Source organism: Crinia signifera, chromosome 9 (genome assembly GCF_055691185.1).
Source record: "Crinia signifera chromosome 9, ASM5569118v1, whole genome shotgun sequence".
In the NCBI taxonomy this organism is placed as follows: Eukaryota; Metazoa; Chordata; class Amphibia; order Anura; family Myobatrachidae; genus Crinia; species Crinia signifera.
Genome location: NC_139225.1, coordinates 20645505 through 20672351, shown reverse-complemented (window position 1 = coordinate 20672351; position 26847 = coordinate 20645505). Strand labels below are relative to the sequence as shown.

The following is a 26847-nucleotide window of genomic DNA, read 5'->3' as shown; positions in this document are numbered from 1 at the left end:
ACCGATAAATCTCCCCCTTTATCTCTCTCCAAGCATTTGATAACTCTTACCCTGTATCCCTCTCCACTTAATCCCCAACATTTGATAAATCTCCCCTGTATCGATCTCCACTTTCTCTCCCTCATATTTGATAAACCTCCTCCTGTACCTCTTCACTTTATCACTTTCCAAGCTTTGCTCTCTCTCAGCTTTGATAACTATCCCCTGTATCTCTCTCCACTTTATCTCTCTATCCAACCATTGATAAATCTCCCCCTTTATCTTCATCCTCTCTCTCTCTCCAAGCGCTGATATCTCTCCCCCTGTGTGGCCACCAGCTTGGAGTGACTGAGTGTGTCGGTGGGAAGGCTGATGGAAAGCAGGGAGGCGTGGTGTAAAGGCTTCAGCTCTCTCCCCACTCAGTTCCTCACACAACAGCCGGCTGAGGATTCGGGAATCCCAGGTCCAGCAATCAGTAAGTGACCAGCAATGGACTTGGCCTTGTCCTGAGCTGGGGGGGAGCAGGTCTCTGCATATAACGATTGTACATTGTGTGTCTGCAGTTACATTGTATCAGCGTTGTGTTCCAGCCTCTCTCTGCACTGGAATCTGGGGCCCCTTACTGCCCCCTCCTCTGCTACCCCAGCAGCAGCTGCTGCCAGGGATTGTATCCGCCCTCAGAGAGGCGAGAGGAGGGGTAATTAGCTGGTAAACAGGGGCATTATGCAACCTAAATTCTGTCCCCTTCAGATTGTGGTGTGACTCATTGCATTACCAAACTGCCTTTAGTTGGCATAGTGGTAAGCATTGCCATCATACATCATTGAGGTCATGGGGCTAATTCTGACCATGGCAGTATCTGTGTAGAGTTTGTATATTCTCCCTGTGCTTGCGTGGGTTTCCTCCAGGGTTCTCCCACAATCCAAAAATATACTGGTACGTCCCAACAAAATTAACCCTAGAATGTCTTTGTGTACGTGTGTTAGGGAATATAGATTGTAAGCTCCACTGGAGGCAGGGACTTCTGTGAGTGTTCAAATATTCTCTGTGCAGCGCTGCGGAATATGTGTGCGCTATATAAACAATGATAGTACAAATTGCAGGCTGCTGTAGAAGTGTATAAGCACCTTTTACAAAGAACAGTATACAGCCGTAAGGAGGGGGTGTGTCTGGACGTCCAGTCCCTTATTGTAATGTACAGGGGATTCTCAGACTCTTCTGATGAGTTGCTGTGGGTCAGGGCAAAGGTTGCACATCAGTGGAATGTTGGCGAATGGGTGTGGATTGAAACATCTACAGCTGCATACCTCCCAACATGCCCCTCTCCGGGAGAGACCCGGTGCTCTATTCCCCGACTTCCCTCTTCATTTATAACTGCCTTCATGTGTTTTAAACAAGTTTTGAATCAGAAATGTGTTTCACCACAGGTGATGGTAATCATACTAGTTATGTATTAAGAGGGAAGTCCAGGAATTCAGCATTGTGTATCTCCTGGAGAGGGTCATGTTGGGAGGTATGCAGCTGGCATTCCCAACCTCTGTTCCCAAGGCACGCTATCAGTGCAGGCAGGTCTGATGGAGGCCATAAACGCTCCGATCCCGGTGGTGCGATGTGTGCTGTAAGGTGCGCGCTCCCGCGGCACCTCATCGCACAGTACAAAAAGTATGTGCTGCACAAGGCATGCAATGGATGCTATTTTAGCCCAGAACGCACTTCGGGATCAGAGCGTGTATGGGCACCTTTACTCTATCATTAGGCAGCTGCCTAGGGGCACCATAATCTGGGTCTATCACAAAATGAAATATAACTCTAAGGCCCCCCATACATTAGCCCGACTTGTCCTAGGGACAAGTCGGACCCGATTTCCCCGGCAGCTCCCCGGGAGGTTTCCATCATGATAAGGCACTTGATGTGCCAAGTTGTGCATATGATAAATCGCCATGCGATTTATCATATAAAACTCCCGGGGAGCTGCAGGGGGAGAGCGGGGTGAGGGACACTGGGGAGCAACAGGGGGGGAGCCGGGCATTGTAGCTGTCAAATAGGCAGCGGGCGGTGGGGGGGGGGGCGCTGGAGGGCCGGGCTGGGGACACAGGCAGCAGCGGGCGGGGGTGGACGCCGGTGAACGGAGCTGGCCGGGCGCAGCATGACCGGGGACGGGGAGAACGCTGCAAGTAAAAAAAAAAAAACATTACAAATGAATTGGAAGCCAGTGATTGGCTGAGAGCTCTCTCAGCCAATTGCTGATTGGCTGAGAGAGCTCTCTCAGCCAATCACTGGCTTCAAATTCATTTGTAATGGTTTTTTTTTTTTCTTGCAGCGTTCTCCCCGTCCCCGGTCATGCTGCGCCCGGCCAGCTCCGTTCACCGGCGTCCACCCCCGCCCGCTGCTGCCTGTGTCCCCAGCCCGGCTCTCCAGCATCGCCCTCCCCAGCGTCTGTCACCGCTGACGCTGCCCGCTCTCCCCCTGCCTGGCTCTGGCGTCCCCCGCCCGGAGGCTGCACATAAGATTTAGGAAATCTTATGTGCAGCCGGTCCGACTGCCCGACTCCGATCCGATGCGCACGGGACCGCGCATCGGATCGGGGGGGCTGTCAAACCATGCGATTTGGGCCGATTTCATGGCCCGATTCATCCGAATCGGGTGAAATCGTGCCCAAATCTTATAGTGTATGGGGGCCTTAAGGGCTATTTCACACACTCCGGCTCCTGCTGGACGCGAAATCCTGCACGGCTAAAAGCCGAGCCTAGTGTTCCCGCTAGGCTGTTTTAGCGGGGCGCTGTGCTCTGCCCGATTTTTAAAGGGCAAAATGCGCCCTGCCCCCTGCTAAAACAGCCGGCCTCCTCCTCTTATAGTGATACCGGTGAAGCCCGGCGCCGCAGTATATAGCGGTACCCGGCAGTGGAGAGCCTTTGGTGCGGCCCGCCCCCTTCAGTTACGACGGCGGATGGACCCTCCCCTTTTGTGACATCGGCGGCCCGGGACCGCCCAGAACAGTGACGTTGGCGGGGGGCCCAGTCCGCCCCCTTGATGCTGCCCCAGTGCAGCGGCGCCGTGCTCGTCCCTGTTCCTGGAAGGAACACTACGTGCCGTGCAAAGTAGTTGTCAATAACACTATTGTGTCCATTCACACGGGACGGCCACGCCTCGGCCGTCCGGTTGCAGCTGGATCCAACCACTGGAAGGGACGGCTGCCGGGCTGTGGCCATCCCCTCCATTCTAAACGTCTTAATGCAGCACAGCTTCCTGGCCGTGCGGGATTGTCCAGCAGGAGCTGGAGTGTGTGAAATAGCCCTGGGGTATCTTTGTTGGACTTAATGTACATGGCAGGTGTTTTTAAGATACCACCTCCACACGTTCACCTGAGGGTCTGTATAGCCGATATCGGTGTGGGTGGTGCTGGGAGCAGGAAGTTGAGGTTTTGCTTATGGTGTCGAAAAACATTGCACCAGTCCGGAGCACAGGTTTTGATTTCTCGGTTTCATCACAAATGGTTCAATCAAAATAACTGACACTAATTAAGTCACCTGTGATCAAGCCTAGAAATGACTGAAATCTGGTCTGCTATGCCCCGTACACACTATGGGGGTTATTCTGATTCACTCGGAAAGGCCCAATCACACTCTAAATGGACAAAACCATGTGCACTGCAGGTGGGGCTGATGTAACATGTGCATGTGTAACAAGGTCAACATGGTCTAGGTCGATAGTCAAAAGGTCGACATGGGGTTTTTCACTGTTTTTCGAGCCGATGTGCCAACAGGCGGAATTTCATGCCCCACTATCCACTAGGGCAGGCATGTCCAACGTTGGCCCTCCAGATGTTGTGAAACTACACATCCCAGCATGCTTTGCCACAGTTTTGCTATTAGAGAATGCCAAAACTATTGCAAAGCATGCTAGGATGTGTAGTTTCACAACATCTGGAGGGCCAACGTTGGACATGCCTGCACTAGGGCCTTGATGGCTAACCTTGACACTCCAGATGTTTTTAAACTACACATCCCAGCATGCTCTGCATCAGATTTAGCATGGCTAAAATAGCAAAACTGAAGCAGAGCATGCTGGGATGTGTAGTTTAAAAACATCTGGAGCATGGGTCCTCAAACTGCGGCCCTCCAGATGTTGTGAAACTACAAATCCCAGCATGCCTTGCCACAGTTTTAACACTCCCTTATAGCAAAACTGTGGCAAGGCATGTTGGAATTTGTAGTTTCACAACATCTGGAGGGCCGCAGTTTGAGGACCCATGATCTGGAGTGTCAAGGTTAGCCATCAAGGCACTAGGGCAGTGGTCAGCGAACTCGGTCCTCATTGCCCCACGCAGTACATATTTTGCAGGTCTCCTCACAGAATCACAAGTAAAATAATTATCGCCACCTGCGGACCTTATAAAAAGTGTCTGAGTAATTCGTACACCTGCTGGGTTACCAGCAAAACATGCACTGTGTGGGGTAATGAGGACCGACTTCCCTGACCACTGCACTAGGGCATGGTGGGAGAATAAAATGGTGCCCGAATCATGGCGAGCTGACGTGGTGTCTATCTTTTGACTGTTGACCTTGTCCCATGTCGACCTAGTGGTGTCAACCTATGACTATCGATCAACTTCTGGTCGACCATATGACACCTCTTTTTGTTCTTCTATACCTGAGAATTGTTAACCAAGCCCCACCGATCACTTGCAGCAAGTGTCACATTTGCACATTTATTCTTATATTTTATATTTAATTGTGTGGTACTTGTGTATTATCACGCCGCCCACTACGGCATTTGCGTAGTGGGCTATTCAGTGCAACGGAACGCGTCCTCCGACCTTTCCATACCCCCACTATCCACGTCGGCGTTGAGTTTATATAGTGTGGCGACCGCAGCGGGCCACCGAGCCCGAAGCGTGGTGAGGGGACGCGTAATACATGTAACATAATACGCGTCCCCTTGCGGGGCTCGCTGCACTCGCCAAGCTTCAGGCTCGGTGGCTCGCCACACTATATAAAATCAACTCCACGCCCTAGTGGATAGTGGGGGTATGAAAAGGTCGGGCAGACGTGTTCCGCCGCCACTCGCCACGCTTCGGGTTGACATGGATACTGGGGGGGGGGGGGGGGGGGGGCGTAAACAAATGCCATTATATGTCATTTAATGGTATAGTACATTAAATGCCATTGTAACAGGTATAAAATTGCATCGCATGCCATACTATAATGGCATGCGAAGCGATTTCACTACGTTTGCTTACGTAGTAAATTCGGGCGCCGTGATAATACACAAGTACCAATTGTGTTTTAACCAGTTACTGGCCCCAGGAGTAGTAGTACCCGCGACACCACCCTCTTCCTCTCCTGTCAACCTACTGCATGTCGACCTTTTGGGGTCTACCTATTGACTGCCTATCTAATAAGGGATATGGTCGACCACTGAAGGTCCACATGGCTTGGTTCAACAGAGTTGGAAGGTCCACACAGGCATTAGGTCGACAATAGGTAGTTGACAGTGAAAAGGCTGACATGAATTTTTCGCGCATTTTTTTTTTTTTAGCCGACATGTGCCGGCAGGTGGTATCTCATGGCCTACCATCCACAGGGCTGGGCAACACCAGCCCCCCAGATGTTGATGAACTACACATCCCAGCATGTCTTGCATCAGTTTCAGCATGGCCACATAGCAAAACTAATGCAAAGCATCCTGGATTGTGTAGTTCATTAACATCTGGAGGGCCGGTGTTGCCCAGCCCTGCACTAGGGCGTGGAGTGTATATGGAATCGTGTGCCCGAAGCGTAATGAGCCCAGCGAGTCATGCGAAGGGGGCACGGTACACATCTGCGGTGTCCATGTCGACATGTGACTGTCAACCTAATTCTTGTGTCGACCTTCCGAACAGGTCGACCTTAGCCATGTCGGCCATCAGCAGGTGACCTTCCAAAAGAGGGCAGGTTCAGCAGTTGCCCATAGCAACCAATCAGCTTCTATGTTGTACTTGAAAAGAGACAGAAGGTGGTTGCTCTGGGAAAACTCTCCGCTTCAGAAGGTTTGGCGCATCTCCGCCTCAGTTTTTAAGTTACGACCTTTATTAGTAATACATAATAAAACTGATGTTTCTGTATAAAACTACAGATCGGCGATCGTTGGGCTGCACCCGTTCCCCGACGCCAGTCTCACAATGCTGCCAGTGGCCCTGACTCTTGCTGCGGTGCTCGTGGTGGGTGTCCTCCTGGTTATCTGGAAGGTGCGCACCGATGGCCAGTGGGCACTTTGGTGGCATGACAACTACCTTGAACGGTTGCGGGACTTCCTCTCTGGCACCACGCGCCCCATGAGGATCCTGGAGTACGTGCGACGTCACGCCGATCGGGGCGATGCCCTCAGCGTCATCTCCGCGGTGGATTCTTACTGCTCCCAAGTGGAGTGGGCCATGAACGTGGGCGACCAGAAAGGTAAGCGGAGCTGGACATCTCCAGGTCACAACTTTTGTGCCATCTCCATGACCGGTTCTTGTTTCCACCCCAGGGAAGATCTTAGATGCCATCGTCACGGAGACCCGCCCACGATGGGTATTGGAGCTTGGCACATACTGTGGATACTCAACTCTGAGGATTGCCCCGTTTGCTGCCACCCGGTGCCCGACTCGTCACGATAGAAATGAATCCGCACTATGCCCAGGTGGCTAAGGAACTGTTCCAACATGCAGGACTGGATGCGCAGGTGGGAAGAGTACGCTGTGTGCCAGGGGCATGGCTGGCGTAGGTTGATACTGTTCTATCCTTGAGATGTGACGTGCTGATTTCCTTCTCTTCCTTCTCATTGCCCGCACCCAATTCCCCCGTCCACTTGTAGTGCTCCCTCTCTCCGATAGTCCAATACCCTCCGCTCACCGCTCTCCCTGCTGCCAGGCAGAACAGCCAGCTGCGGATGCCCGCCAGCCCAAGTGGCGCCTGAAGGATGCTCTCCTCTATACCACCCTTCAATGCCTGCAGCTCCCCCTCCAGCTCTTCTCCCGTAGCACCCAATGCCCCCTCACCCCCTCCTCGCTTCCAGCTCAGGAGAGAGAGACAGAGAGGCGGCCGTCAGGTCAGAGCTGCAAGGTGAGACCCTATGCCCACTTCCCCCGACCCGTGCCCTGGGCAGCAATGCGAACAGAATCTGCGTACCGCAACCATAAGAGACCCCAGATCTCTCCCCCCCCCCCCCTTATCTCGGAAGCAGCATTGATCAGGGTTCAGCCATCGGCCACGATAATGTAATTGCACGTCAGCTGCCCATTCTGCATGGCCTCCCGCTGCACTAGGCCACGTTCCCGTCTGCAGCTTTAGCTACACAGTGCGCCCTGTGTATGGGCACTGAAGTGTAATAAACATTTATTATGGGGATGGGGCTGAGGAAACCGCAAGACCGGCAGTGACCCCAAAACACATTTTAGTTTTACTGTGGCCAGTTTCTCTTCTTGGTTTTTCTGATTTTAAGATGGATTGAATCAGGGTCCCCAGCAGCACAGAGTATATCAGGAGATGAGTGATGTGTCAGTGAGGACAGGGCTGCATGTGACAGGGGCAGTGACATGGTGTCAGGAGGGGAATGGAGGCAGCGGGAAGCCACAGACTGAGAGTTATATAGTGGGAGGAGCAGGGTCCCCAGCAGCACAGAGTATATCAGGAGATGGTGATGTGTCAGTGAGCACAGGGCTGCATATGACAGGGGCAGTGACATGATGTGAGGAGGAGATTGGGGCAGCAGGAAGCCACAGACTGAATGTTATATAGTGGGAGGAGCAGGGTCCCCAGCAGCACAGAGTATATCAGGAGATGAGTGACATGTCAGTGAGGACAGGGCTGCATGTGAAAGGGACAGTGACGTGATGAGGTGATTGGGGCAGCAGGAAGCCACAGACTGAATGTTATATAGTGGGAGGAGCAGGGGCCCCCAGCAGCACAGAGTATATCAGGAGATGGGTGATGTGTCAGTGAGGACAGGGGCAGTGACATGATGTGAGGAGGGGAATAGAGGCAGCAGAAAGCCACAGACTGAGAGTTATGTAGTGGGAGAAGCAGGGTCACCGGCAGCACAGAGTATATCAGGAGATGAGGGATGTGTCTGTGAGGACAGGGCTGCATGTGACAGGGGCAGTGACATGATGTGAGGAGGGGAATGGGAGCAGCAGGAAGCCACAGACTGAGATTTATACAGTGGGAGGAGCAGGGTCCCCAGCAGCACAGAGTATATCAGGAGATGAGTGATGTGTCAGTGAGGACAGGTCTGCATGTGACAAGGGCAGTGACATGATGTGAGGAGGCGAATGGGGGCAGCAGACTAGAGGAGTCTTAATGTGCGCGGGAGGGGATTCCAGAGAGTGGGTGCAGCCCGAAGAAAGTCCTGTAATAGTGAATAGGAGAAAGGCGGGTGAAGCCGGAGCAGTCAGCGAAGACATGGGCTTATATAGTTATCGCTGTCCTGTCCAGGGAATGTTCTCATCTGCGTCTTGTCTCCTAGGTGGACCTCTTGGTGGGATCCAGCTCCGTCCTGATTCCTCAGCTGAAGAAAAAGTTTGACATTGAAAAGTTTGACCTGGTGTTTATAGATCACTGGAAAGTCAGTTACCTTCCTGACACCAAACTGATAGAGGTGAGTAAGGCGTCACCTCTTCCCCTCTGCATGCAGCAGGTTGGTGCGAGTCTAGCAAAGTGTCACATTATTGCTGCGTGTGCAACACTGTAATCTACATAAGAATTCACCAGGAAAGCCTAACCGGTTCTACTCTTGGCACATCGCCCCTTCTCAGCTATTGACTCTTTGTCCCTGGCCCTGTGCTCTCCTGTAGGTGCTGTGGCCCCTGCCCTCTCCTTTTTTTTTTCTTTTTAAACCTGCATGTTCTTTCTTCACCATGTGTCTACATGTATAACGTAATACGGTGATGGGTGTAATATGGGGGGTACTTGTGTATAACATACTATGGTGCTGTGTACTAGGAGTCATATGGGTGGGGGGGGGGGCTGTGTATAGTGTACAATGGTGCTGTGTGTACTGAGTGTAATATGGGGGGCACTTGTGTATAACATACTATGGTGCTGTGTACTAGGAGTCATATGGGTGGGGGGGGGGGGGGGGGGGCTCTGTATAGTTTACTATGGTGCTGTGTGTACTGAGTATAATATTGGGGTTTGGATGTGTATAATGTATTGTGCTGTGTAATATGGGGGGTGGCTGAGTATAATGTCATATGGTTATGGGTGTAATACCTGTATATAACATACTATGGTGCTGTGTGTACTGGGTGTAAGTTGGGCAGGGGGCTGTGCATAATGTACTATTGTGCTGTGTGTACTGAGTGTAATATGGGGGGCACTTGTGTATAACATACTATGGTGCTGTGTACTAGGAGTCATATGGGTGGGGGGGGCTCTGTATAGTTTACTATGGTGCTGTGTGTACTGAGTATAATATTGGGGTTTGGATGTGTATAATGTATTGTGCTGTGTAATATGGGGGGTGGCTGAGTATAATGTCATACGGTTATGGGTGTAATACCTGTATATAACATACTATGGTGCTGTGTGTACTGGGTGTAAGTTGGGCAGGGGGCTGTGCATAATGTACTATTGTGCTGTGTGTACTGACGGTCTATCTAGACCCTGTCTATCTAATAATCCACACCCCTCTCTAATGCAGGAATGTGACTTGTTGAGAGCCGGCTCCGTTCTTGTTGCTGATAACGTCATCTGCCCTGGAACTCCAGACTACCTCCAGTATGTAAGGAACAGTCCTCGGTACAAGAGCCAGTATTTCCAGTCCAAGCTGGAGTACCTGCAGGTAGAGGACGGCTTGGAGAAATCGGTCTTCTTGGGCTGATAGTGCCAACGTCTGACCTGGGCACTGCCCATCTTTACAGCAGAGGAATCTGATTGGCTGCTGATTATATAACTGGCAACACGTCTGCTTATTTGTAACAAAAACTAAGGGATTCTGCTGGTTTTATACCTCTTCCACCACCCATCTTGGGTTGTGTTCATAGATAACGGTTCTGACTACGCCATGGCCGCCTCGCATGTGTACAGGGACTGCGTGATGCAGGATTTACAACGGAACCTGACCCGCTCTTGTTAGACAAGCCTTGGAATAATGTGTCAGGTAGTAAGTGTACCCGCACTGTAAGCTTGAGGGGTGTGTAATAAATGTGACCATTTCCTAATTATACAATTACAGAACTCTGAAGTGTTAGACCTGAAGCTTTTGGAACACGGAACTGCCCAGATTATCCTATTATTTGGGATATCCTGCTGCTATGGAATAAGGAACTCAGCACATGGGAGGATATATGTGTCTTTTGTTACTACATACATTATAAACCCCCTTTACTCAGGGCCGGCGCCACCACTAGGCAGCTCTAGGGCGCCGGCCACTGGAGGGCGGTACTGAGCCACCAGGTAGAGCAGGTACCATAGAAAGCTGCAGCAGCGGTACCAATCCTGGAAGAAGCAGGTGAGTCAGTGAGCATCCCTTCCCCCCCCCCCCCTTTGCTGGTCATCAGCGGGAATCAAGCGCCCGCATCCACACCATAGAGCATGCATGCTCGTGGATTATTATCGGCAGCCGCAAAACACCCCCCCCCCCCCACGTGCTGGACAGCCGCAGTATCGCCCTCACCATGCCCCCCCGGGTAGTGCCCATTGGGGTGCTGACAGGGCTTGCACCGGCCCTGCCTTTACTATAGAAGTTTCCTTTCCCTGTACAGAATGGAGTTTGTTCCCCCCCATACCTGAACATCTAGCCCTGTCTTCACTGACACATCACTCCTGATATACTCTGTGCTGCAGGGGAACCTGCTCCTCCCACTATATAACTCTCAGTCTGTGGCTTCCTGCTGCCCCCATTCCCCTCCTCACATCATGTCACTGCCCCTGTCACATGCAGCCCTGTCCTCACTGACACATCACTCATCTCCTGAGATACTGTGTGCTGCTGGTGACCCTGCACCTTCCACTATATAACTGCTGCCTCCATTCCACTCCTCATAGTGAACATGCCTGACAGTGGGGTACAGTGCTGTGTATAGTGACCTCTCCCCAGCTTGCATGCTTGTTGTGAAGAGTCGGGAGGCAATCCCCTGAAGCTAATGACAGCTGATTTGTAGGGGTGGGTGCTGGGGTCCACCCAGTGCTTCAGAAGGGTTCTCCTGTTCCACGTGACCATATACAGAGCTACCAGGAGCCGGCTGTCATGCTGAGCGGTGCGTGTGCACTCGGGATACGGTCGGTTGGTCGACCTAAAGATGGTTCTGAGCCGACATGTGCCGACAGGAGGTATTTCATGCCCTACCATCCACTAGGGCAGGGATGGGGAACCTTCGGCTCTCCAGATGTGGTTGAACTACACATCCCAGCATGCCCTGCAACAGTTTCAGTATGGCCAAATAGCAAAACTGTTGCAGTGCATGCTGGGATGTGTAGTTCAACCACATCTGGAGAGCCGAAGGTTCCCCATCCCTGCACTAGGGCGTGGTGGGAGAATAAAATAGTGTGCCGAGCGCAGCGATGCACCGTGCCCGAAGCATCGCGAGTGAAGCGCGTGATGCGAGGGGTTGCGGTTCATTTCCAACTGTGTCGACATTCGGGTAAAAAAAACCTGAAAAACCCATGTCGACCGAAAGTCATGTTGACTTTTTCACCTGTCTACATTCTATATGTCGGTAGTTTGACCTTGTCTAGATTTTAAATGGCGGTATTTTGACCATGTCGGATTTTGACCGTCTGTCAATAGCTGCCAGTATTTTAACCTTCGGGATTTCATACCCAATCCAACAGAGCTCCTGCAGGCGCCATCTAGTGGCTGTCTGTGCACTATAAAGCTGAACAGCAGTGTGAGGCTTCTATTTATACAGGGTGTTTGACGGTGATATTAATGTGAATTCTGAAGGGTCAAAAATTATTCGGTGCTATGACAGCTTACAAGGAGCAACCTCTCATTTGTCGACAGGCAGTACGTCGAAGATAACAAAGGATCGACTTAAGCGAAAGGTCAACATGGAAATGGCCAACAGAGGAAAAAGTTGACGCAACGTTTTTGTATCTGTCGACATTGGCACTGTATTAGCATATTGCTGCCCTCAGCACACTATTATATTCCCACTCTATGCCCACTTGGATGGTAAAGTATGAAAAAACACCTTTTTCTTATGTCGACCCGGGTTATGTCAATCATTAGTGGTTGACCTAGTGACTGTCACCATAGACATGGTCTTCCCAGTGAGCGCATACCTGATCAGGGTACAGTATGTAGGGAGTTGTACAGCTTTATCCATGCCTGCCTCAGCCTCTACTAGGAACCTTGGGCGCCACCCAGTGGAGAGGGGAAAACTCGCACCAGCATCTGTCCCGTGAGCAAGTTTCTTATTTTCTAATAAATCCTTTCACTGGCCTCTGCTGTGTTACTGGGGAGTGTAGATCACAGGGCCGACAGTGGCTATGTCGACACCAAAAGGTCAACATGCAGTAGTGTGACAAAATGTCAGTATGGCACAGGTTGACATCTGAAAAGGTCGACATGGGTTTGTCACCTTTTTTTTGGGAGTCAATGTCGATACTTGAGCATGGACTCCCAAGTACAGTATGCGTACTCACGCACTGGTTTGCTTCTCTTGCCGCTGGGCCTGGTGGCTTGCCACGTTCGACACAATCGTTCGACACACTACTGTTCCCAATCGGAGTCCACGTGGATTCGTAAGCATGAAAAAAAAAATCTAAAAACCTGAACCCCATGTCAACCTTTTCGACTGTGTTGACCTATTGGCTGTTGACCTAGACACTGTCTACATATCACCCAGATAACATTGCTGGAGGAGGTCCGTCCCCCCCCCCCCCCCCTCAAATTCCCCTGCACTGTGCACTAATGTCTGCTGGGAGAGCCGACCCCCCAGCACCTAGGCTGGAATGCTGCAATGAGTGTGGCCAGAGGGGCCTCAGGAATTTAGGTCACGCAGCAGGAGGGGCCACTGAGGAGAGGCCGCGAGGATTAGGCCGCTGCTTAGTGTAACATAATTAGGAAGGACACAGCCTAATTTAGCTCTCGCGCCTCCTATCTACCTGCAGTCTGACACCCCATCTGCACATTGTTCTCAGTGTCAGAGAAAGGTCTGAAACGCACCATTCAGAGCACTGTAACCGCGATGCTTGTGGCAGGAGCACTGGGGTAGTATAAACCGCCTGTGGCCTATGGGATGATACATGCATATTCCCAGCAATCGCTGTGTAAAAGAACCATCAGATCCAATTACACAGAGAACTCCGGGATTATTTTTAGTGTACTGGCGGAATCTCTAATTCCCTCTCTGCCATTTATATTTTACACCAACCCCAATGGCCATTACGGATGCATTGTCGCCAGGGGTTACACGGCACTGTATGACCTGTATAAAGAACACAGGGGACAGGGAGCCTGGAAATATAATGCTGTCTCCCATTACTGATATATATACTGCTGGTATACTGGCACTGCAGCGATGTCACCCAATGACAGGAGATGAGCAGTGAATTAGGATTAGCTGTAATCTCTGAAAATGTCACATCATCCCATCTGCAATAAATGGCATAGCTGGAAATCAGCCTGCTCCTGCCCTGCAGAGAGCCGTCCGCGGGCATCCAACATGGTGGGGCAGGTTTATTAGGTGACCCTGCCCTGCTTGTGCCCAACTGGCGGGTTGCTCAGCATCATAGGTGCAGGCAGTTCCTGTTATACCAGTCCCTCCGTGCAGGCGGGTCAGGGTTTGGAGCCAGAGTCACGGTATAAGAAACCCAGCTGCCGCTCCAACCCTGGTTCATAAATGATTAAAACAATGGATTTGAGGGACACAGGGGACGCAATCAGTGACCGGAGAAGTGGAATTAGTGGTATATGCGCTGCAATAATTATTCCCCAATCTCAGTACAAGGGTGAGCAGAATCTGTATATAAAAGACTACTCACTTTTTAAAGGTGTAGTACTGCCACCACTAGAGGCCGCTCACCGGACCGAATTACTCCATAACAGTAGGGATGGCCATCGACACATCCCACATCGATGGTAGCCATCGATGGCTTTTTAAACAGGAATCATCGATGGCTATAAAACATTCGTCTCTGGTAGCCAGCTGGGTAGCGGCGTGGGGGAGCTGAGCCAAGGAGGGAAGGAGCCGAGTGGGATGGACAGTGGAACTTGACTGATGGACAGAGGGAGGCGGGGTCTAGTGTTCCCGCTAGGCTGTTTTAGCGGGGCGCTGCGCACTGCCCGATTTTTAAAGGGCAAAATGCACCCTGCCCCTCTAGCAGCGCCCCAATAAAAGAGCCTGCATCCGACCCCGCCGGTGTGACCGGGAAAGCCCAGCGCAGTATAGATGGCAATGCCGACGCTTCCCCGGCAGTGCAGAGACTTCAGAGGAGTTGGTGATGGGGCAGCCTGGGCGCGCCCCTTTAGTGACGTCGGTGGGCCCAGGCCCCCCCCTTACGCTGCCCCCCTGAACACTAGGGGTGAAATGTAATAGGATGAGAGATTCAGAAAGTGAGAGATTTGGTAAGAAATCTCCAGTTTTTTAAAGCCGCAATCATTTACACAGCAAAATCAAACTGGCTTTGCAGTGTAAATGATTGTTGCTTTAAAAAAACCGGAGATTTCTTACCAAATCTCTCACTTTCTGATTATCTCATCCTATTACATTTCACCCTAGGGGTCCACCGTCCTGGGGCGTTTTATATGAATACATAGAGCCGAGCAGCACAATGCCACGCGTCCGTCCATTCCAACTGCGCTGTTGCATCTCTGGCTGAAGTAGTTGCAAACTGCAGTGAGACAAGTGGTAGGGCAGGAGACAGACTGAGGGACTGCCCAACTGCAGTGGCAGGGGAACAAGGAAAAATAATCGCCATCGGATGCCATCCATTGATGGAATAAAACTATTCGTCCCGCGCCTATCGATGCCCAAAACATCGAGCAATAGGTCCTGAACATCAATGTTTTTGTGCCATCGATGGAGGGAAACCATCCAGTTCTCCCCTACCGATGGTAAAATTTTCAACATCGACCAGTTTGAATCATCAATGGTCATCATTTGAATCATCGATGGTCAATGGCCATCAGTATTTGACAGGCTTTTAACTAGTAATATATAATACACAAGATGCTGGGTTCAATTTGTAAGCCAATAAGCAAATTTCTGGAGAGAGGGAAATTGTGAGCCTTCTGGTAGATGTAGTCCAAGACACAAGCTCCAGCCGTCATTTCATTAGCGGCACTTGTTACCTGGTTCCTGGGACTTGGCTCTGATCATTACTAGGCAGCAGTACTTTATATATCCCATTTATCTGATATTTATAACCTGTATAATAATGGTGCACCATCACCTACATTATTTATTTATTAACAGTTTCTTATATAGCGCACACATATTCCGCAGCGCTGTACAGAGAATATTTGAACATTTACATCAGTCCCTGCCCCAGTGGAGCTTACAATCTATATTCCCTACCACATGTACACGCACACACAGACATTCTAGGGTCAATTTTGTTAGAAGCCAAATAACCTACCAGTATATTTTTGGATTGTGGGAGGAATCTCCGGGGGAAACCCACGCAAGCACGGGGAGAATATACAAACTCCGCACAGAGCCATGGTGGAAATTGAACCCATAACCTCAGTGCTGTGAGGCAGTAATGCTAACCATTACACCAGGGGTGGGGAACCTTTTTTTTTTGCCAAGGACCATTTGTATGGGGAAAAAATCCTTTGGGGGCCATATGTAAAAATGTATCTTACAAATTATCCTGCTGCAGGTGTCCCACGCTCCGGCGGCTGAATAGGACTGACAGTCTCCGGCTGCTGTTGATTAAGAGGAACCTCGTGAGAACTACGACCTCTCGTGAGAATTCCCCTGTACTTGACTCCCGGCAAAGCTGCCATGCGGGTGGGTGGGCCACTCAGACCGGCTACGGGGGCCGCATATGGCCCCCGGGCCTGAGGTTCCCCACCCCTGCATTACACCATCCGTACTGCCCCGGATTGGAATATAGTGGGCTGGATTGAACCGTTATGGCTGCTGGTCCTGTGATACAGAAACAGAAAAATTATCATTTACACCCCAGGTATAGCGCTACAATAGGTGGTGGTGCACTTACAGTAGCCCTGATAAGGACTTATGGTACACTGGCCTCATTCAGGCAGATCCAATATAGGTGCAGATCAATGGTGATTTCAGGACTGTGCATACATCGGGCCGCAGTGTGCATGTAATGCAATATTACGGCGACCCCATTCCCAGTGCCCTGGATCCAAACGACTGACATGAATCCGGCCCAGTGTCATACCTCCCAAAGGTGAGACCATGACTTATTCTGTATGTAAAATCCCAGGACCAGGCTGTCCCTGTTGGAAAATTTGTCAAGGGCGCCTCCTTGTGGGGACTTGATCTCAGAGCATGATCAGACCATCCATCACAATGTCACACAGTGTAACCACAAGGAGACCAGATTCTTGCAGCCTTGTAATTTCAACAAACACACAACATAAAACAGGGACCGCCTGACTTGAACGCGTATTTGTGTCCATTGTCCACACACACACGGCAGAGACAGGAATCCTGGAGTGAACCAATCTCCACTGTGCCGCAATAAATCACTGAGGGGTCAACAGCAGCCTACTAACTTCACAGGATACATCACATGATCACTGGCTGGGCAGACAAAATGGCTGCTGCATTGTGAGGTGAAAGAGATTGTTCACTTAGTGATTTAAAGACATATTAGCTGGCTGTACATGGGTGAAGACTTTTTACATGATTTTGGCACAAACTGCGCTTTTCTGCAGCACATAAACAGTTTCTATACATCCATCGATCTGTGGAATGGGCTTATCCCTTAGAAAGGTGGCACCGGGGTGGGGAGGTGCGCCAGCACTGAAAGTGATTATAAGCCTGTCAGGAGGTGTGAGATGCAGGAGCCCCACCCCTGGTGCAGAATACAGACAGTTATTAAATATTTGCATCCTGTCCATGATTGGACGGCACATTCCTTATCGCTTTATTAAAGGAAGAAAACAAAATGTTTTTTGTTTGAATTTGCAATGAAGTTACCATCTGCAATGAATTGCCTTTTATAAGGTAAATATAACTACTAATCATTAAACGTGTAAGACACTGTATGAGGCCATATTGTGTGGTATTTACGAATAACAATGTCACCCACGTCTCCCGGCTCATATACACCACAGTATACTCCTACATACAGTGTACTTCTGCACACTACTGGCTTACAGCTGGCAGATTTGCCACCCTGGCAGAAGTGGATGCTTCCTGTATCCACCAGCTCTGCAATCTGCAGGAAATGTGACATATGAGCACATCCAAGCAGGGCCGGCGCTACCCACTCAGCAGCTCCTGCAAAGCAGGGAGGCGCCATGCTGAAAAGGCGCTGTCTCCCTCCCTGCTCTGCTAAATCTGCCTCAGCCCTCACTACCTCCTGCACAGTGCCCACAGCGCCTGTCAGACAGCGCAAATGTCCGTGACACTTGCGCTGAGGCATGTAGCACTGTCTGTGAATGCCTGGATGACATGTCATGTCCGGATCCACCCCCTACCCATTGCTCCCTGCGCCTGTCAGCTGTCAATCAAATGAAGAACAGGCAGCAGCGCCGCCTCCCCTTCCTTCCCTCTTCTCAGTGTGCTGTGCCAGTCCTCAACACTCTGGGCGGTATTCAATGTGAATACCTGCGAGGTGCACCCTCTGTGAAAATTGCTGAGCTGTGGGAATATCGCTCAGTTTGTATGCACTGAGCGAATTATCAGTATTTTTGCAACATATTACATAGGCAAAAACGCCAAGTGTGTACGCACCTTTACACATACAAGGAGCCCCGTTCTGGGCACTAGGAGGTGTTGTGACCCAGTCACCATGCATCTGTCTATGGTGCAGTGTGTGCCTATAAAGGATGTAATGCACAGGGGCCCTTGAGTCCAGGGGCACACACTGCTCCCACAGTTTTTTTACTAACTTTCCTGGAGTCCCACATCGCGCACTACTGCTGCTGCAAAAATAGCAGCCAAAATGGCCACAGCGCATGCACAGTAGTAAAATGAATCTACAGAACATGGCGGACACCATGTTACCGGAGACCTTGGCATGCACAGTTGATTTAGGCAAAATGCCACGGCCTACTGAATCATGGAGCGGATAGGACTCAGGACACAAGCCCCCTCCTCTATTAAAAAGCCCCAGCCCTACACCCATTTTTCCGAGTCCCACCTCGGCAGAAGTAGCAGTGCTGTAAAAACTTGGAAAAATGGTGCGGATCCCACCCAACCTCGATACTGCCCGCAGGATGCTGCGGTCTGGGGGTTGGGCTTCCCCATTGCTGTAAATGGGAGCTGGGTCTGATTACCCGGCATACCGGTTTACACTGCTTCTCACCCTATTCCTCCCCGTTTCTCACCTTGGTTAGGACCAGGGTAGGATTCGCAGGGAAATGGACCCGTGTTTTCTTTTTTTCAGCTACCCCTTTTACACCGACGCTGACCCAGGTCCACAAAGAAAAACCCTGGGTTTTGCCTCAGTGTAAAAGGGGTATTAGTAGCACTCCCGGTACTTGTTTCCTATCTGGGCGCCCAGGTTTTCTACGTACGGCACCGTAATGAAATCGGATCGCATCGCATCGGATTCGGTACTCGATGATGTACGATGGCATACGATGCTATCCGATCCGATTTCATTTTAAATCGGATCGCATCGCATGCGGTGACGCGATCAACCTGATTTTTACATTGGAATCAATGTGAAATGGTCCCTGAGACCCGATTTTACATTGATTTCAATGTAATAACCCCGCAAACCCACGATTTGTATAGGAACCCCCCCCCTAATGGTTTAAAATGCGCCTCCATTGTTAACGCCACCCCAGTATTGATGTCAACCCGAAGCGTGGCGAGCGCAGCGGTACGCGTCCTCCGACTTTTTTCATACACCCACTATCCACGTCGGCGTGGAGTTGAGAATAGAATAGTGTGGCGAGCGCAGCGAGCCACCGAGCCCGAAGCGTGGCGAGCGGACGCGGATACCTGTGAAGCCCGCGAGGGGACACGGATACCGGTGAAGTATCCGCGTCCCCTCGCGGGGCTCGCTGCGCTCGCCACGCTTCGGGCTCGGTGGCTCGCCACACTTTCTATTCTCGACTCCACGCCGACGTGGATAGTGGGGGTATGAAAAAGTCGGAGGACGAGTACCGCCGCCCCTCGCGGGGTTCGCTGCGCTCGCCACGCTTCGGGTTGACGTCAATACTGTGTTTCTGTGCAGATGCGGGAACGAAATCGGATCGCATCGCATCGTTCAATATCGTGTATGTGCATTTGTGGTATCCGATGCGATCCGATTTTTATACGGAGAATAGCATGGTGCGCAATTAACGTAGCGGGCGCCCAGATAGGAAACAAGTACCGCACTCCCTCCCATTACCATAAAGGGAAAATAGAACCTGTGGCGAGCGGAGCAGTGCGGCGAACGCAGCGCGCCTGCAAAGGACTTCTTTGCGCTCGCCCCCCCTGTCGGAGCACCGGCAGTCGGGATCCAGATTCCCGACGTTAGGATACTGTCAGTATCCCCACTGTCGGAGGCGCATACCACACCCACCTCACCCCTCTACCTTACACACAAATTCCCCTCCCCCCATCCACCTTACATCTTTTATCACAATGGCATGTACTAACTAAACTGACTTTGCATATTGTGGGAGCAGAGGTTCTTCCATGTGAGGTCCATGGGAGGCAGCTGTACTGCTCTCCGCACGCTGCCTGCAGGAGGAGGAGGGAGCTGGCCGGGTCAGGCAGAGGAAAGGGAGTCGGGGACAGCCGAGGTCTGGGTGCAACTCAACTGTTTGCTGCCCAGCCCAGGCCGAGGCCAGTGTCCAGCTTGGAACAACAACAACGGCAGGCGGCGGCGGCGGAAGTGACCCGCGGAGCGCGGTCACCAGGGCTACAGGAGAGTGAGTGAAGGAAGGAGGAGGAGCCACGGAGGAGCGGACATCTGAGGAGGCGGACGGAGGGTTAATGGCGCCGCTGCTAGTGTGGGCGAAATGGCAGAGAAACAGAAAGCACCGCGACTCAGCAAACTGCAGCATTGTTTGGGTGAGGGGGGTTTGTCTGCGATAACTAACCTGCAGGACCCCTTTAACCCCTTGGGCCCCGGTGCACTGGTCAGCCCCAGCGGTAGTTCCGCCCCCTGACTACAGCTGCATTAGCCCCTGGGGCAGATGGACCACTGACCTTGCTGTAGCCTATTGTCCAGAGACCCAGCCATCTTTTTCCCCACAATGCTGCCAATAATGTGTAATCCAGCAGTAAATACCGGGAACGTTCTGTAGGACCTTCCCATACCTTATCCCATACCAGCTAATTGTGATGCTCTTTCTAAGAAATAAGGCAGAATCCAGTAAGCAACCAATACATGCCAACTACAGAAAGGTAGAACATTGTATTATGTATAGTCAGGGGTTAAAGTGAGAGAGAACGTTCCACCACCTCTAATGGTGAGGTGGAACATTGAATGGGGGAGGAGGGGAGTAATTAGGTGGCATAGAGAAATTAGTTCCCCCACCTCTGCAGGGATACGGTCATTAGGTCTACAGTAACTAGGTCGACACCACTAGGTCGACATGCAGCAAGGTCGACATGGGTCAAGGTTGACACGGATCATGGTCGACATTGGTCTAGGTCGATAGTACTGGTCGACTCCAGCGTTAGGTCGACTCTAGCGTTAGGTCGACATGGTCAACAGTTTTTCACTGTTTTTTGAGCCGACAGACAGTATTTCATGCCCTACCATCCACTAGGGCGTGGTGGAAGAATAAAAAAGTGTGCCAAGCGTAGCGAGGTACCGACCCCAAAGCATAGAGAGTGATGCGAGGGGATGCGTTGCACTTCAAACTGTGTCCATGTCGACTGTGTCGACATTCGGGTCAATAAACAGTGAAAACCCCCATGTCGACCCTTTGACTGTCGACCTAGCCCATGTCTACTTAACACTAGTGTCGACCTAATGTCATGTCAACCTAGACCCATGTCGACCTTGACCCAAGTCGACCTTAACCCATGTCGACATTTCTGCATGTCGACCTAGTGGTGTCCACCTAGTTATAGTAGACTAAACGATCCCAACCCCCTCTGCATGACCACTGTGAGCCCTGTGTATAGTGGTTTTGTTTCACTTAAGCAACCACTAGCTATAATATATGTCTAGTGTCTCCGAAACATTGCCATCTGTTGGCAGCAAGTGAAACTACATGTACTAGCTTTCGAAGCATTAGCTTTGAGCGGGTTTACTAGTAATGGAATATGTTACTTAGGTTTTGGAGGGAATAGAAATGCAAATGACAATGACTTAAATATAATTTTCACCTATTTCTCAGATTGGAGGGAATAGAAATGCAAATGACAATGACTTAAATATAATTTTCACCTATTTCTCAGATTGTTTATTCCACCCCGTAGATGGAAGGGATCATCTCCATTCCCTGTCAGGACAAATGGCCAAGAGATGTGAGACTCCGGGACTTGTGTTAGAGAGAGAAGGGGAAGTAAATGCAGCCCAGGCTTTGCTGGATGTTATCGATGAACATGGTACCAGGGATCGTGCTATAAAGAGAGGTCTTATCACCATAGCCAATTTATATGAGGATCGCTCAAAGTCTTTACAAAAAGGTATCAGGACTTTTTCTTGTAGGCTTCTCTCTCTCTCTCTCTCTCTCTCTCTCTCTCTCTCTCTCTCTCTCTCTCTCTCTCTCTCTCTCTCTCTCTCTCTCTCTCTCTCTCTCTCTCTCTCTCTCTCTCTCTCTCATCTATCTCTATTCATTCAGACACCCCTGAACCAATTTGGGTAAAACCAATGGGAGGTGATCCAGTTGGATCCTGGTCAGGTAATTCCGGGCATTTCAGCTAGTATATACTGTATATCAGTGATGGCCTTCCTTGACACTCCAGCTGTTGTTGAACTAAACATCCCAGCACGCTCTGCATCGGTTTTACTATTTGGCCATGCTAAAACTGATGCAGGGCATGCTGGGATGTGTAGTTCAACAACAGCTGGAGTGTCAAGGTTAGCCATCACTGCTGTATATAGTCACTGATCATTATTACCTTTTCGTATAGCGTGTTTGTCGGGACAGTTGGACAAAAGCTATGGGCCTCCAGGAAAGGTGGAAGAGAAAGTACATGGAGACCAGGCTTTGCTTGGTGCTACCAAGAACCATCCTTTCCAGATACGTGTTATCAAGAAACGTGTTGTCGAGAACCGTGTCATCAAGAACATTGTTGTCAGGAAACGTGGCATCAAGAAACACGTTATCCAGGAGGACCTTCACTCAGCGTCCAGCTTGTCTGAGGAACTCTCAAATAATGGTGATGTGAAAGGTATCAGTACTTTCCCTGTAAACTTCTCACTAGCTAAACCTGTATGTATATCTGCCACGAACAATGATAACTAAAGCTGGGTACACATATATACAATTGTCGGGCCGTTCTTTCGTTCTGGGTCGGACAGCCGTTCAATTGTATATGTGTGTACGCTGTCCCGTACAAGCGATAAACGGCAAAAAACTGTCTTGACCGTCCATACTCGGTCGGTCGACGGTTCTTTGCTGTTTAATTTTCATCCGACAGGACGGCCTCATATCGGTACAAAAGTGCAGTGTGTACGCACGTTCGACCGATATGCTGCCGTCCTTGCGACTATACTGCCAAAGCTGGAACGCCCATGTGGGCGTTCCAGCTTTGAGTAAAAAAAAAAAAAACGGCGTGGGGTCCCCCCCACAGCTGTAACCAGCACCAGGCTGAAGGAGCCGGGGCCGGTAATTAAAAATCAGGGAACCCGACAAATAGGGCTTCGCTGATTTTTTAAAACCAGCCCCAGGCTCCAGGTCCGGGGCTGGTTCCCAAAATACGGGGGACAAAATGACCAGGGGTTCCCCGCATTTTAAGAACCAGCCCCAGGCCAAACCAGCCAGCAGGGTAATGCTACAGCCGGGGGACACTTATTATATAAGGTCCCGCGGCCAAAGCATTCAGCCCTCTGACCGGTCAGCCTGGCCAGGGATCCTGGGGGAGTGGGGACCCCCCCAATAAAGGGGTCCCCCCCTTCCAGGACTTACCTGACCAGGCTGAAGCCTGGTGCTGTCCCCGGTGGCCCTGTGCGGTGGCCACCGGGCTGATCATTGTGTAAAAAAAATAGAATAAAAACTATTGTTTTTTCCAGTGGAACTATGAGTCCCAGCAAGCCTCCCCCGCTTGCTGTGACTTGGAGAACCACAATACACACTGACACTTTAGAAAAATAAAAGTTTAATACATACATTACACACACACTGATACTTACCTATCTTGATCCCGTAGGTAGGTCCCAGGGTCCGGTCCGGTGGCTTGGTTCCGGGGCTGGTCCGGGGCTCCAGGGCTTAAGAGTCTGGGGTCCTGGATCCGTAGTAATCCAAAGGGGTACCTGGGGAAGGAAATCCTACTCACCTGTCCTCTGGCGTCCACCCCGGCATCTTCACTTCAAGACGCGCTGCTCCCGGCTGCTGTGGTACCCGCTCTGCCTCTGCTGTATACTAGAGTATACGACTTTCTCGGCTCCTGATTGGCCAGAAATCATTTTGAGCAGAGACGCCGAGGAAGAAGGATCTCTGCGTCTCTAGTATACAGCAGAGCAGAGCGGGTACAAGCAACCGGGAGCAGCGCGTCTTGAAGTGAAGATGCCGGGGTGGACGCCAGAGGACAGGTGAGTAGGATTTCCTTCCCCAGGTACCCCTTTGGATTACTACGGATCCAGGACCCCAGACTCTTCAGCCCTGGAGCTCCGGACCAGCCCCGGAACCAAGCCACCGGACCGGACCCTGGGACCTACCTACGGGATCAAGATAGGTAAGTATCAGTGTGTTTGTGTAATGTATGTATGTATTAAACTTTTATTTTTCTAAAGTGTCAGTGTGTATTTATTTAACTATTTTTTTTTACTGTGGAAATTTAATGCCCCGCATGCTGGGACTTGTGTTTCTCCAAGTCCCAGCATGCGGGGGAGGCTTGCTGGGACTCATAGTTCCACAGGAAAAAACAATAGTTTTTATTCTATTTTTTTTACAAAATGATCAGCCCGGTGGCCACCGCACAGGGCCACCGGGGACAGCACCAGGCTTCAGCCTGGTCATGTAAGTCCTGGAGGGGGGGGGACCCCTTTATTGGGGGGGGTCCCCACTCCCCCAGGACCCCTGGCCAGGCTGACCGGTCAGAGGGCTGAATGCTTTGGCCGCGGGACCTTATATAATAAGTGTCCCCCGGCTGTGGCATTACCCTGCTGGCTGGTTTGGCCTGGGGCTGGTTCTTAAAATACGGGGGACACCTGGTCATTTTGTCCCCTGTATTTTGGGAACCAGCCCCGGACCTGGAGCCTGGGGCTGGTTTTAAAAAATCAGCGATGCCCTATTTGTCGGGTTTCCTGATTTTTTAATACCAGCCCTGGCTCTTTCAGCCTGGTGCTGGTTACGGCTGTGGGGGGGACCCCACTTCGATTTTTTTTTTTTAATAGGTAAAAGGGTGACAGCTATAATTATGCCCTAACCCAGCCCATTATGATAATTTTGGTCACATGTGACATGTCAATAGCCCAAATCGAGACAGTGTGTACGGTGGTACAATCTTTTTCTTGCGACTGTTTGGACGGGAGTACATCAGACGTCGCAAGTAAAATTGTACAGGTGTGTATGCGTGTGTCGGCTGTTGTTTGTGGATGGTCCGACGGGAGTACGGTCGGCCGAACGGTTGCCAGAAATAGGGATTGTATAGATGTGTACCCAGCTTGAGCCTACCAGCTTGGGGATTGGTGTAACCTGACACAAGAGCGCAGAATCTTACCGTGCCGTGGGTTTTCTGCCAGTGACCCCTCCAAGCAGGATTTGGGCTTTTGCGGCACCCAACAGACCGGTCACAGCCCCTTGGTCAGGTTCCCCTTCTTGAGCTGGTATATACTGGGACAGGATATGGAGAATTGTAGACATCTAGCCAGGTCGAGATCAGAATGGAAAAGCAGGTACGAAAGGATAAGGCGAAGGGAGTCCAAGGTCAGGCCGGTTCATACACAGGAAAGCACAGTTTGCAGTACACTAGGATGAAGCTGAAGAATGGTCACTAGGCAAGCCGAGGTCATACACTGGATAACACAGGTCAGGTACAGAAGAATCAAGCAGGAGAGTGGTCAGGAAACAAGCCGTGGTCAAATAAGATAGTCAGGAATCTCCAGGTAATGGACAAGGCACAGGAAGGCTGTAGCGGGTGTGAACATATACTCTGGCCGGGATTGACTGCCAGAGACTGCTGTATATAGGGAGCTAATTACTGGAGTCTCACAGGTGCCTCAATCAGTGGGAGCTGAGCATGTCTCACTATTGCACTGTAGATCCTTGAATACTCTTTGTTGTATATTAAGGCTGATTCAGACCAATGCTTGGTGGTCCAGTTGGATGCTGGTCAGGTTTAAAGGGGGCTATGGTCTTGGTGAGACCTCATGGCAGAAGATTGGATCCCATAAGACATACTAAGGGGCTGAGGGTCCATGAGACCTCGCGGCAGAATGCGCTGGTTAGAACATCCCCTGGATGAATTTAAAAGAAAACTTCAGTGGTAACATTGATTCTTGGAAGACATCCTAGGGGGATGAGGTTGGTGAATGGACTCCAGAAGACATACCAGGGGGTTGGGGCCCAGTCAGACCTCCTGTTGGTGTTGCTGACCAGAACTGTGGGGTGTCTGTTATGAGCCTTTTCCCTGGATGGATGGATTTAGATGAAAGCTTTACAAATGGAAACACTTTATCCCAGAAGACGGGGAGGATGACAAGTATTGTGTACCCAAAAGCCATGGATTAGCAGCATTGATTACAAAAGTAAAACATTAAAACCATCTCACAATGGAAAAGTGATTATAAAACTGGACAAAAAGAAAAGATGGGGGTCAGGGCTACTGGGGATACCCCAACAGACGACACTGGGCAGCCACATTTTGGGGGGTATTCAATGTGTAGGTCACGGCGGTCGAGCTTGCTCGACTGCCGTGACCCTGTCCCGTTCTCGGTCAGCTCGACCGAGAACATGCAGGCGGGATTCAATGTCCCGCCTGCCGGGGAGCGAGAAGGGGGCGTGGCCGCGAGTTGCGGCCAGGAAGAGGCGAGCGGAGGAACGAGCCCGACAGCTTGTGAAGTTGAGCTCGTTCTGCCGAGAAACCCTGCTCAATGCTTTCGGAGAAGACGGCATTGAATAGGGCCCGTTGACCATCTCCACCCGATTGAATACCCCCCTAAGAGTGTGTTGGAAGAGCTAATAAGCTGCTATTTAATTGTAATATGTTGGCAGGTGCATCCAACTCAATAATAACTTAATAACTGGAAAATTTATACCAAGGCAATGCCGGACAATTCAGCTAGAATTGTATATAGTCACTGATCATTATTACCTTTAATTATAGAGTGTTTGTCGGGACAGTTGCACAAAAGCTATGAGCCTCCAGGAAAGGTGGAAGAGAAAGTACATGGAGACCAGGCTTTGCTTGGTGCTACCAAGAACCGTCCTTCCCAGATACGTGTTATCAAGAAACGTGTTGTCGAGAACCGTGTCATCAAGAACATTGTTGTCTGGAAACGTGGCATCAAGAAACACGTTATCCAGGAGGAACTTCACTCAGAACTCTCAAATTCTGGTGATGTGAAAGGTATCAGTACTTTCCCTGTAGACTTCTCACTAGCTAAACCTGTATGTATATCTGTCTATAGAATACTGTGCAGATGTTTTCGGCAGGTGTGGAAAAAATGCTAGGAATGCTTTAAGAAGCAGACG

The 26847-nt window shown here is 50.6% G+C and overlaps 2 protein-coding genes across 5 annotated transcripts in view; both read left to right on the top strand.

Annotated features, from left to right (window-relative positions):
* Positions 1-319: 319 nt before the first annotated feature.
* Positions 320-10167, top strand: LOC146037304 (catechol O-methyltransferase A-like). Its single transcript, XM_083161359.1, is given in 6 exon segments — positions 320-454; positions 6094-6413; positions 6487-6578; positions 6580-6681; positions 8464-8595; positions 9640-10167. Coding segments are annotated over 5 exon segments (780 nt in total). The 5' UTR covers positions 320-454; positions 6094-6139; the 3' UTR covers positions 9820-10167.
* Positions 10168-19746: 9579 nt separating this feature from the next.
* Positions 19747-26847, top strand: part of LOC146037303 (uncharacterized) — a 49560-nt gene continuing 42459 nt past the window's right edge. Inside the window, exons 1-4 of one of the 4 annotated variants that reach the window (XM_083161355.1) lie at positions 19747-20104; positions 21446-21676; positions 22124-22384; positions 26480-26722. In XM_083161355.1, coding sequence (XP_083017481.1) covers positions 20053-20104; positions 21446-21676; positions 22124-22384; positions 26480-26722 — 787 coding nt within the window. In that variant the 5' untranslated portion in view covers positions 19747-20052. The remainder of the gene's footprint in view (positions 20105-21445; positions 21677-22123; positions 22385-26479; positions 26723-26847) is intronic. The other 3 variants (XM_083161356.1, XM_083161357.1, XM_083161358.1) reach the window with 3 other exon arrangements.